Below are 13385 nucleotides of genomic sequence, written 5' to 3' on the forward strand. Positions count from 1 at the left end.
CTTCCTATCTACGAAGATTTCATCAGAAAAATGCACAATATCAAATGATAAGTTTAAAAAAACACAACATTAGAGAACAATTTTTATATTTCTTATTAAGATGCCAAAAATGCAGTGACGGAACAATAGGCTACAGTTAAAGTTAACATTATTTGCAGTTAGTTGCATTATGTCGTCATACTGCATTTTTTGCATCTTAATACGTATATAATATAATTGTTCGCTCATTTTGTGTTTTAAACTTTATCGTCATTATATCATTATATTGAGCATGAAATCTTCGTGGATAGGATAAAGAAACATTAAGAATAAAAAAGCAGCAAGAAAAGCAAGTTTAAAATAAAAGAGAAAGCTTTTTACCTTTTTATTAAAAAAATAATAACAACATGTAATAATATAAAAAAATTAAAAAGATGATGCCCAAAACATTGGGGGGCAGCTGCCCCGCCTGCTCTCCCCTTCTGCCGGCGCCACTGATTGTACACATTATTTCTGTTATTTCACTTTTAATGTAAAAGTTCATGCTAGCATGCACTGAGGTGCCCACCGAGGCATAATATTATATTATTATTAATGCTTGCATGGTCTTGGGCACATTTGCTACTTGGAAAGTTACTTGCTATGCTACGCTTCAGTTGAGCACTGCTGCTCTGCATCGAAAGCGATTGCCAATAGGGGCCCCCAAACTTAGCTGTGCCTCCGGCCCCCGTGAGCCTTAATCAGGCCCTGGTAATAGCGATTTGCACTAGCTTTCAGAACACAGTTCCCTAGTCATAGCTAGGATAGCACATGCCTAGGAGATGTGTTTTGAAAGCTAGTGCAAATCGTTATTGCCACAACGAACTTGCAGCATCAGGCTAAAACAACCTATCTACATTGTGAAAGTAGGTGAAAATGTTCACTGTGCTAATTTTCTTTTTTTTACATTAGTGACATTTTGTGTTTTACCAGGTTTGATTGTCGAGTAGTTTATCTTGGAAAACTTGTTTTAGGCCTAATACAGATCCACTTACATCTGTAAATAACATATCTGGCACATTAAAGTGGGTAGTTTGAAGTTAATTCACAATTCGGAGTTCTTAAAAGAAATAGGCTGACTGTAGGCAAAGTGATGGTCATTTGTTGCAATAAGATTTGACTTATTCCTATGCAGTTGTTGTTGACTTATTCCATTACTGCCACCTAACGACAGGTTTAAAGACAGTATGGTAAGTACAGTTTGCACAGGCTGCGCTGTGGGCATGTCTCAGCAGCAGGCTACTCATTCGCCTTTTTAATTCTCACTATATTGTAGTTCAGTTTGTTTTTATTTCTGACCATCGGCATTACAACAAAAAAACAATATAGCCTATGCCAAACATAACAGAGGTCTAGAAAAAGGTAGAAGCGACTAAACGCCGACGTTATAACGTGCATGATCCTAAAGCAGAGCAATCAGTTTGAAATATGGCACGGTCGCAACACCTTATTGTAGCATAAGGGTTACCACATCACGGTCCAAAACAAACCCATATAATCAGATGTTTAGGCCCACGTTTGGTAGCCTGGGTAGCATCTGCCTTTGGTCTTTCGCCGCCATCCTTGTGCGAATTATTGATGTTAATTGCGATTTTTCAGCAAAACAAATTAACTGAAATAAGCCTATACTAGCCTAGCCATGGCATGACAAAAACAAATAGGCTAAAGCACGAAACCTGGTGGTGCAGGCTTATGTGTCCTGAGTAGGTTACATTTTATTATAGATATTTGGCACATTGTGGACAAGAAAGCTAAAACAGCCGTTTTGAGGTTTTAATCAAGCAACTCTTAACCGAGGTTTTCGGCTATTCACTTGAATTGGCAACTAACAATGTGATGATTTCAACTGCAGAGAGTTTTCATTCTTGCAAGCATAGAACAGAATCACGATACAGCAGCTGCTATCCTATCGCTGGTCAGTGTTTTGTTTACGTTCTTTACCCTCTAACAGTTTGATTATGTTGTTTTCTGACACAGAATTGGTTGACCGTCAAAAAGTTTACCTGCAGGCTGAGAAAGCCTCATTGGAAGCGTATCCTGGCAGTATTGCATAAGGTTTGAACCACTGATGGAAGCTCGGTCACCAAGTTTGGGTTATTTACAAAGAATTATTCTAACGATCAAGTGCGCTAAACAAAGAGCTGTCTACAATGCGTTGCCCACTCCGAGAGTTCAATCAACATTGTCTCGCTATGTCGCTCCCAAAAGTTTGAACAAATTGGTTGGTCTGCTGACAAAGCCTTGATAGGTTATTCCTGGCAGTTTCGCAAAACCAAAACTGAAAGTCACCGACATATTGGGTCTTCAGACTTTGCATGCAGAATTTTAAAACAAACTTTTTGGGGTAAGCTAAACATAGAATTGTGCTCCATGACTCATTCAGCAGTTCAGTAAATTATTCAAAGCAGATGGCTAACAGCAACATGGAAGTATGGGTATGAAATACTTTTGAATTGTTCTACAAACGTTTACGTTAATTCGATGCAATAAAATCATCTTTCGATGAGCAAATGCTTTTCAGTTGAACACATCAACCAAATGGATCACTTGTAAGTAAAATCAATTCTAACTCAATCAGTCTAGCGTTAGAGATGAAACTTCGATAAGCACAAAAAGCGTTGGCTGTTGCCAACAGAATTAAAATACAGTAATTTATAAAGCTAAACAGTAGTAAAATCTTTTCATGGACAAACAACAGATTTCCTCCTTCTAAAAACAATAACTACAAAAAATTGATCCTAACTTAAACAGGCATTATGCGTCTTTCTGATAGCAATTTTAAGTTGGTTATACACAACTGAACAGAAAAGCAATACTAACTCCATAACAACCTATGCTCCTTGCCATCAGGGACATATTCAACAAGGGGGCTGGGACAAACAAGTTGAAACAATAGTCCATTTTGTTCATATTTTGTATTGAAAATGTGATTAGACCGTTTGCAACATGTTTACCCCTCCGGCACACTACACAGTTGAGCAAGCGTAGGTACTAGGTAATAGTAGCTAATTGTGTATCCAGGAAGGTAAGAATATATTTTGTCTTTGAAAACCAGACGTTTTCATTTTTTTATTGAAGACAATCAAAGAATAGCTTGGAAATGAAGCACACCAAGCCAAACAAAACAATAATTGTCAGTTTTACATAATTCGATGTCAATCAACGATATAAAAGTTTAACGTCTGAAAGCTTTATTAGCATGTGCAAAAGTCTGAGATAATCCTTGAAAGATTAAACATGCATCATTCATTTAACATCGCCTCTATTTTAGGCAACGTTTTGACAACGTTTGCTGGAAGGGAATGAGGCTAAGATTTCCTTATATGCTCAAAGTGACCATGTTAAAAACCTAAAACTTTGGTTCACCAAATAAACATGTATATTGCAACAAACCTGCCTACCTCAACAAAACAAAGAAATGTTTTGTTTTAAATATGATGCAAATATTGTTTTTCAATATTGGTAAAATAACATAAGTATGTCATAAGAAGTTTGGTATAAATAAGGTGCAAATAATGAAAGCGCCTTTTCTCAGTGAAATCCAGGAGAAAATAAACGGGACACGCACAAAAAACATCATAACAATCGAAAAAAAATTGCACACACAAACGGTAGCTGGAATCAAAAATAGCATTGGTGAGCATAAAAGGCTAATGTTTAACCTTAAAAAGACACAAACAATGAGTTTGAGTTGTCTCTTGCGTTGCAGAAAAATGAGAAAAAAAACAATGGCCTAGGGCCCAAGTGTACTCTTCTGTTGAAAATTTCATCAATGGGGGTAACTTTAAGCTGAAGTGCACCCACAAAGTGAGAGATTTCGTTCGCAAGTCCTTGATGGAAAGATTTATTTTATTGTATGAGAACTCAGTTAAGTGTAAGCTCCAGCAGATAATCGAATAATAAATCGTGTTATGACAATCCAACTGCAACAATTGCCAACGATTTGTCAACACCGAAAGCCACGCAATTTGGATAAATAGGCTAAGGGGAACTTGATAAAGCTGGTCTGTACACATTTAAAAGAATAGTAAGTTGGCGAAAGATAAAGACAATGCACTGAGTAGTGAAACAGGTCATAAGCCTTCATCATAATACGTATAGTCAAGTGACAACGTACTTTAAGAACACAGTCGCCTCCGACTCTTACACGGTTCTTAGGAACAAATAATTTCATCCCTAACGCAGTTCACAAAGTGGGACCTGAATGGTCAGTAAAGGAGCCTCACGTCATTTGTGCTGTTAGAAAAAACATTTGGTATAAATGACATTGAAAACATAAATCTGTTCAGTATACTGTATTGCAAAATTAAATATTCTAAATAAGCACTATGTTTAGCCACCCAAGCAAAACTACGAAGAAAAACTAATAATTCACTAACAGATGAAAAGAAAAGCAATATCCTAAACCTGGGTTTTTTTTTTCGCTGAGACTTTTCGGTCATTTGTCCGAAATGACTTGAAAAAATTCGGTCATTTTTTATTGATTTCGGTCATTTTTTCTGATGAAAATATTTCCTTTGAAGTAGCTAATACAAACGAAAATTTGCACTTCCTGACTAGTTACAACATTGAGTTTCGCTGAGAAACGTTGTCGTGTTTTATTTGAGAAAAGTTAGAACAGACAAACGTTACTTTCAGTCTTCGAAATTAACATATTTTTATTTTTGCAAAAACATTGTCAAGGCCAAACGGCAAAAGTTGAAATTGCCTCGGCAATTGCATGTGAACGTTTATTACGAAAAAATTGTACCAAAACATGTAAAGCGAAAAGAAAAATATATACTAGAGTAGTCTATCACGACCGCACTGTTTGATTTGTTGTGATGTAATAATACCAAAAACTAGCGATAAAGCGAGCAACGCGATACGCACGCTGTTAAGTAATAAACGTTATATAACTGACGGGGGGGGGGAAAGTAAGTTAATTTTTCGTTGATTCAATGTTCGAGGCAACACAAATCGATTTAATTTTCCCGGCGGGTTATATTGCGTAACAACAGTACCCAATAAGAAATTTACGCTTGTTTTACATTAATTCGACATCTAGTGGCGTTGAATTATCATAAAATAACGTTAATTGCTCAACCAGGTACCAGTAACAAATTAATAGCACCCTGCGAAAAGATTGCCTCGATTTACGTTTACACTAACATAATTTCGGCACAATTGAGATACTGCGAGCAACACAAAGTCGCGAGGCGAGATAAGGAGTAGATGCTTAGACTAATTTGACGTCTACCATCGTTGAATCAATGCAAATAGGATGATATTTTTATGAAAGATTCAATTCTCTCAGCTGGGCAAGTGTCTAAGCGCCGGCGAAGTAGGAAGTAACCCAAATAAAACATCCAGCAATAATAAGAGTCTGGTGTAGTCCAAGAAAATTATTTTTTTTTTGTAATCTTTTGGTCCTTACAAGCGCTCCTGTGGCCTCAGCATTTTTATTGCCAACGCTAATGCGCCATTCACGCATCTGCGTCGGCAATCACCTCGGCAAGTGCCGATTGCCCACGCTAATTTCGAAGACTGACTTCTGTATTTGCGTTATCACATATAATAAGACATTGGATCAACGTTTAAACACTAAGTCTACGTCTTGTATTTCCGATTGACAAGAAATCGTACAGTGGCGCAAGAAGCTTCTTTGCAATCACTGAAATCGATTTGAGCGCGTACGTATTTTTTCGGACATTTTGACCGAATTGACTATATTTTTTTCGGACATTTTTCTAAAAAATCGGTCAATGACCGATAAATGACCGAAAAAAAAAACCCAGTCCTAAACAAAATAGAAATTGCGTTTAAGGCTACAATCGCTAGTATAAACAACTAGTCTGCACTAGGCTCTAATCCTACATACTGGTAACCAAAACATAAAAAGTTTGAAATCTAAATATATATCAAAATACACAACATAATTTTTCCCAACATGAGTCGTTGAGCAATCAAAATAAAATGAAAAAGGTCCAACTCTCAATGAGGACACTCAAGTGAATGCAAGTTGTAAACATGCTACAATTATTGCCTATCCCTACACCACGGCTACTTGCCTACACCAATTTTTTCTTAAATAACACGTTGTTGTATCTCGTCGAATATTAGACTTGGTGGTGAAGCATACACCGCAAACTGCTCTCTCACTATTGCACCATGCAAAACAAATCAATCAGGCGAAATTTCTGTTACATGGTGATTTGATTTTGCATGATGCCTTGAAAGATTTCAGTCACGAATCTGACATGTGTTCGAATGAATTTAAAGAGCACGAGATACAATTTTATAAGTAGATGAAAATTAAGCGAGTAGACCAGAGCGATCAAGTCGTTTTTCGTGAGTTGATGATGCGTAAATTACAAAGCAATACCACTTCGGACCTGGCACTCGTCGTTCGTTATTTGTACTTTAAAGAAAGCAAATGAAGGATGGACTATCTGAGGTTATTCTTAAACAATGGTTACTAAATCTTAAGCAAAATTCAGAACAAAGAATCGACATGTCACCAACTTTACAATCAACTAAACTCAACTTCACATTGAGTGAGTAAAGTAAAAATAAAACTTGTTGGAAGTTTTCTGACGTTCGTGAAAACATCAAACAAAAACACTTCATAAACAACCTGCGGGGCGGTGCTGCTGTAAATAAAATAAACAGAAAGGAAACAAGCCAGACAGCAAAATCGGTTGAATCAACGTAAAAATAGCGGATTTTGCTGTCTGGAAAGATGCCGAAAATTGTGAGTGAAAATTGCATTCGTTTGAGACATCCAAGTTTCCAAGGATATGTTGACCCAGAGCAATACAAGCACAAAAAGATAAACACTAATGGTGTAACACAGTGCTCTTCAAATGGGCTTCTTCGAAGCAATTACAGAGTTGCTATCACTTTGAAATTGGTCCATGATGGTCACCGATTGACCCGAAAGGCATTTTGCTGTTGCAGTTGTCCCTGCTTATTAAGCCTACCTCGGAACCGGGCGATTTTGGGCTTAATTAAACGGGGGACTATTTTCTGCCACTCCTATACATTCAGTATATAATTCCAAACAGGACCAATTTGGGTTTAATGAGCTGGACTACTGTGTTAAAAAAATAACCGGAATGTAAATGATGGTATAGTTGGATTTGTAAGGGCTTTGAACCACTGAAGCAGGCTCAAAAACAAAACTTCCTTCGTCAGCTGACGAAATAATCAGCTTAAGTTAAATTTTATTCACCAGACTTGTACAATCGTTTTTCCGCCAAGCAATCATCAGCACAATTGTTTTCCCAACAATATATTATACAATTAGGAATTAACTAAGGTTTTGCCATACAAGTTCTACAAAAACCACAAAACTTTTAATGATCGTGGGCTTCAAAAACTTAACTTGGTGTCACCGAATTGTGAGCTCAGACTAAAATCAAGCCCTGTAGAGTGATGACAGTTGGTTTTTTTAAAAAAAAACGATTACAATTTCTCTAAAACGCAGTGCGGTGTTATGTAACAACAGTGATGGACACTGATTTTATTGCAGCATTTCTCATGAATTTTATGGCAATGGACAGCATGGCAAAGCAATGATGCTGATGTTGCGCTGTGTTTAATGGGGTCCCTACCATATCACAAAAAATTTGAAGAATTATCTGAATCATGTTGAGTACTTTTAAGTCCATAACACGTTAATTTACATTTAAGCGAAAGCATTTTTCATCTTAGCACCAGATAAATAACCCTTTCAAGTATTTCTTCGTTGAACCATAATCTCTCTACCTTTGGTATATTTGTATGTTGCAAGAGATTTAGATAAATTTGTTGAACATTAACAAAGGTTTCACTGACTCAAAATGGTTGAAGAATACTATCGTGGCATACCGTCTAAACTTTGTTTGTTTGTCTATCTTTATCCTGCATTGCGGGAAAGCGGACTTGAGCGCTATGCATCGGTGTACGCCTTCCGACGTACACCTGACCCACGCTGCAGCCTACGGCAATGTCTGTTTCCGGTTGTCTACTCTACTTATGACTAAATTTGGTACTACCCATTACTCGAAATCGATCACTAGGTAGAGGCAATTATCGTAAAGTTTCTTGCCCAGAGAAACAACAGCAAGTGTGGGTGGCTGGAGTCGAACATGCAGGCTCTCGACTGCGAGCCCAACGCGCTAACCACTCGGCCACGGCTGTTACTAAACTAAAGGTTAGCATCACAAAAAATATACCTTGACTTGTTCTGCTTTCTCACCGTTGCTTGACAGTACAGAACTATGCTGGTTAGGCAATTGGGGACAATTCGTTTCTAAACTAAAACAACAGGGTTGACAAAGTGGGAAATCACACAAAACTACCCTAAACAATTTTTGAAAAAAGATCAAAAGGATTTTTGGTGCTAGGAAGTTGTCAGAAGTTACTTTACATCAAAACTTTGTTACTCAAGCACTGCTGCGAAGAAACACCTCAGGTTCAAAAGCTTCAAAAATTAACTTGCTGCAATCCGCTCAAAACAATTTTTTTTCAACAAAGGCAAAAAGTTAGATAAAAAAATATGACTGTCGAGAAAATTTGAAGTTATACATACTTACATTATCGTTAGGAGTGGTGTCCCTAATTATGGTAAAAAGAATTCAGCCATACAATTAGTATTAACTCGATAAAACGTGATATAAATTGAGAGTCCCTTAAAGCATAAAGTTATGTTTAATACATACCACCAAGAGTTACACAATTTTGATTAAAAGTGGGTAATGATAAATAATGTTTTTGGGATTGGAGAAAGATTTAAAACTTCATGTTAGTTGTAATTGAATAAAAAAGACTTCTGTCAATACGTATTCGTGAGGCCTGAGATACAAACATTTTAGGGTGTTGACAAGACGGATGGGAAACGCAGCTTAAAATTACTGCCGAAAGTTAAAAATAAGGCTGCTTGTATTAAGGTTGGTGGGATGAATTGGACACCTCTCTGCTGTCTGTTGGTTGAACAGAAACTGCTTTAATTTCTTGATTTTTCCTTTTTTCCGCGTTTTTATCCTGAATCTGCTTTTTCTTCTGCTTTTGTTTGTTGTCAAAGTAATCTGGCATTTCTTTATAGTCATATGGAGCAGAAAACATTTTATCCGAGATGTCATTTCGGAACTCAAATTCTGGAAAACTGATGGTTGCTTTAACGGTTGGAAATATTGGAATGTCAATACGAACGGGAAAACCAGGCGGCAAATGAAACGTTATAAAATCTCTTAGCTTGGTAAACATTTTCGCTTTGGGTCCCAAAGCTTCCAAAATGGGAAGTAAATTTTCTAGTTTAATCGGAAAGTCTGTGCTGGTTCCCAAAACAGCCTCAAAAGTTTTGTGATTTGATTTCTCCTTAATCTTACGCCCAAGACATGGAGAATCTTTAGAAGATGAAATGTATTGACCCCAACTGATTGTGGATTGATCAGGTGGTGGAAGAGATTTTCGCTTTTCGTGTCCATCTATTGTATCACACTCTTCCAAAACCTTATCAGTATCTTCTCCCCGGCTGAAAGCTTCACGTAAGGACTTATTTCTCTTTACGTCTTCATCTGATAGATGTTCACGTCTCTTTCTTGTCATTAAGACTAGACCAGTGACTTTATAAAAGTCAGCTTCAAACTGCCCAATCTTTTCCGTTCTGTTGTGACGAAAAAACCAGCCAGAAGACATACGGTCGACCACAACATCTGTTGTTTTCATTGAACCATCAGATATATCACTACTCATAGCTATATCAACAGACTCTTCAATAGATGCTTCTCTCTCTCGCTGATTTTGCTGTTGCAGTTGATGATAAATTTTTTTCCTACAAAAATAAAATGAAGTTTTTATATCCACTAATCATCTTGAAACATCAGGGTCGACAGCAGCGACTCTTCTAATTCTTTCTATTCACACTTAATGGAAAACCTGTGAAAGCATGCAATTTTTATCATATCTCACTATAAAATTTACACAATATTTTCAAATTTGGATTTGGTAAATTTCCACCAACTTAAACAATATACAAATATAATAGGCCTACTGGTATCGAACAACAACAAGGTTCCTTCAACTGTCACTATATCGGTGACTGCTACTGTATTACACTTGAAATTTTTTGAGGTGAGATCAACCTGATCGATCAAGTTTTTGTGAATGTGTTCAACTGTTCATCCTATGGTTCAAGTGCTTTTGGGTTAATCTGCTTTTTAAGTAATTTTTTACCAGTCTGTGGCAGGAAAAAGACCTTTTTGCAGTAGCATTAAACATAAGGATTTTCAGGTAAAACTGTATCAGTTTTGATAGATTTATGTAGGCTAAATGTTTAATCTGTTTTAACAGCTTGAGTTCGTTTTCGAGAGAATTAACAAATATCCCCAACCCCATCTACCCTGGTTTAAGTGCCTTCTTTTAGAGACAAAGTTGCTGCATCCTCTACCTTTGCTGCAGCTAAAATTACTTTCTTTATATCACAAAAAACTGTTGGTTATCTTGGTCAAATTTTTCGTTGCCTTTTCAAAATTATTTGGCTTTCAAAAGTGGGTGGGCCAGGCCCACCTAGAAAATAAAGTAGGTGGGCCCAGGCCGACGTGGTTCCTCCACCCCTGTTGTCAGTTCACTGTTTAGAAAAACAAAAAACCGACATGACATTGCATATTCTTCCATATTATGTTCTATTGCACCTGTTTTGCATAACAGTCAGCAGCTGAGTTGCCGATTCTCAAACCCTCGTCCCTCAAGCAAAAAAGCTGCATAAGACACGGTAGTGTCTCAAGATATAGAAAAAGTCTCTCATGACGAATTCAACATACCTAATACAGACATAAATTCAGAATTTTGGTAATAGGCTAAACGAAGCAATAATTATCAACTTTTGGAAACAATGTGATGAAAGAATATGAAAAATAGTGTGTTTCATGTCCATAAAAATGCATTTTCTGCACTCTCATCTTGATTTTGTTGATCCTTGTATGGGTGATTGGTGGAAGCGGAAAAGATGGTGAAAGGTTTCATCTTATATGGAAAGAAAATTTCTAGGGCGGTGGATTTACAACATGAAAAAGGGGGGGTGTATGGTCTGCAATATGAGAAGATTTCCCAGTGTATAGACGCAAGTCGCACAAATGTGATCACTTTTGAAGTGTTTTCATATTTGCATGATGCATAAAATATGGCTTATATTTGCATAATATTTCTTTGTGTTTGCATGCTTACACGTTTAATAGAAAACTATGCTGGTTAATACAGAAAATCTTTGAGTAAAACTAACAATCAGAAAAAGCGACATTTTATCAAAAGGACACTTCAGATTTTTTTTTGCTATGTTAGTGATTAATTTGAAGTAACAAAACACAATACATAAAAAAATTTCTGCAACTAAAACTTTTGCAAAATTTTGTTACATGGTGTTATTGGTCATTGACCGATTTTTTAGCAAAATGTCCGAAAAAATTTGTCTGTTCTAACTTTTCTCAGATAAAACACAACAACATTTCTCAGCGAAACTTAATGTTGTAGCTAGTCAAGAAGTGCAAATTTTGGTTTGTATCAGCTCCTTGAAAGGAAATATTTTCATCCGAAAATATGACCAAAATAAATAAAAGATGATCGAATTTTTTCAAGTCATTGCGGACAAATGACTAAAAAGTCTCAGCGAAAAAAAACCCAGAGTACCCATATCAGCCACTACATGGCATCAAAAGTATTAAGCATTTTGGAAAGTTAAAAGATATTTTATGTAGCCTATTCATTTCATGATTCAGTAATGAAAAATTTAACATCACTATTGCTACAAAAACTGCAAAGAGGTATTTTACATTTTACTTGTATTTTCATCAGAATAATATGGATTTTTCTAAAAATAGGATACAATGATACAACAGAATCTTTAAAACAGCTGCAGATCACATGGGTAAAAACAGATCAGCTCTTTTACAAGCAAATTTGATCAAGACAATTTTTTATTGACTGGTTATGCCGGTTTAAGAGTAATAAGCACCCAAAGCAAACTTTAGTCTAACAACTTTAAAAACACTGACTTTATTGATTTGATCAAACTGTATTAATTACTCCTTCTGGAATATCGAATTACAATGATTATAAAAATTGTTAATGCCGTACTTAATAGTTCTAATAGGTTGCATAAAAGAGTATCTTACTTGTTGTCCAAAAAAGTTATTTGAGGTTCACCATCGGCTTCAAAATTAATGATATAGGACAAATCTCCACGAACCCATCGCTTGTTACTGAAGTCCTCTAAGGTTGAATCCATGCGAATTCTGTTTCCTTTTCTGTATATTCGACATATGTCTGAAGGTAAAACTCTTGACACAAAAGGAATCCAACTTTGGAAGTCCCACGTCATTTCCAAATAGAAATCTCCTCCAAACGATTGGAGAGCTTTTTTAATCTCTGGTTTTTTCTCACTTCTTGCCTTTTTACGCTCTTTGCGTAAGGCCCTGAAAAGAGATACCAGGGTTTGCCTGTCTCCATAACTTGTAGCTTCTTGAATAACAGTCCACCCAGCTCCATTTTTAACATGCACTGGATGTTCATGCTTAAGTAAAATTTGAACACTCTCTTTATGGCCCAACATTACAGCTAAATGCAAAGGTGTGTTTCCATGGGAGTCTTTTAAAGAGACAAACTTTTCCCCTTCTTTGCATTGATTTAAAAGCTTGGATATTCCGGAGGCATCATTGTTGAATACAAGTTCATGAAGGGGATACTTTTCTGGCACAATTTCAGACATACCGGTATTAAACAACAATTTTTCTAACCAAAGCTTACACAGAAATGTTTTACTAAAATTTGCTCACTTTTAGGGTTTTGTATCCATGTGACTAATTGCTGAAAAAAAAACACATCTGTATTAATCATGGTAAAAACATTCTTTGGCATTAACCAACTTATATTTAAAATAACTCAATGACAATGCTATATTGTATTTGACACTTGTCATTCTAAATATTGAGATGTATGGTAATGGAATATCCACTCCGGCCATTTTTTTCAATATTGGCTCCGGCCCAGAGCCGGAGATGCGTGTGCACTGTGCAAGCTTACTTATGTTTTACGCAAAAATTCTCACCACTAAAAAATCAGATTAAATTAAGTTTTAAATTTCTTCTTAGACCATTTATATATATACTAATTTTTTTTTAGCTTGATGGTGATATGCTGCTGTCAGAATGGATCGTTTCGGTGAGTCCGATCCCTATTTCGTGATTTTTTCAATTTTTTTTTTAAATTATTGGGTACTGTAGCCTAATTATCATTGCCGTTTTAAGGTTAGGGGTTAGAGGTTAGGAACTCACCGAATCGGACTCACCGAATAGTAGCAGACCCTGCTGCTGTACACCCTCGTCCTCGTCCCTCAATTTATGCTAACACAG

At 36.3% G+C, this 13385-nt stretch overlaps 1 protein-coding gene across 1 annotated transcript; it reads right to left on the reverse strand.

Moving 5' to 3' along the window:
* Nucleotides 1–8738: 8738 nt before the first annotated feature.
* Nucleotides 8739–12742, reverse strand: LOC145782026 (ankyrin repeat domain-containing protein 13C-B-like). The gene is made up of 2 exons (XM_082593755.1): nucleotides 12150–12742; nucleotides 8739–9814 (listed from the first exon to the last, which is right to left on the reverse strand). The coding sequence occupies exons 1-2, from the start codon at nucleotides 12740–12742 to the stop codon at nucleotides 8926–8928; spliced, it is 1482 nt and encodes a 493-aa protein (XP_082449881.1). The 3' UTR covers nucleotides 8739–8925.
* Between the last annotated feature and the right edge of the window lie 643 nt (nucleotides 12743–13385).

This window comes from Aplidium turbinatum, chromosome 13 (genome assembly GCF_918807975.1).
Source record: "Aplidium turbinatum chromosome 13, kaAplTurb1.1, whole genome shotgun sequence".
In the NCBI taxonomy this organism is placed as follows: Eukaryota; Metazoa; Chordata; class Ascidiacea; order Aplousobranchia; family Polyclinidae; genus Aplidium; species Aplidium turbinatum.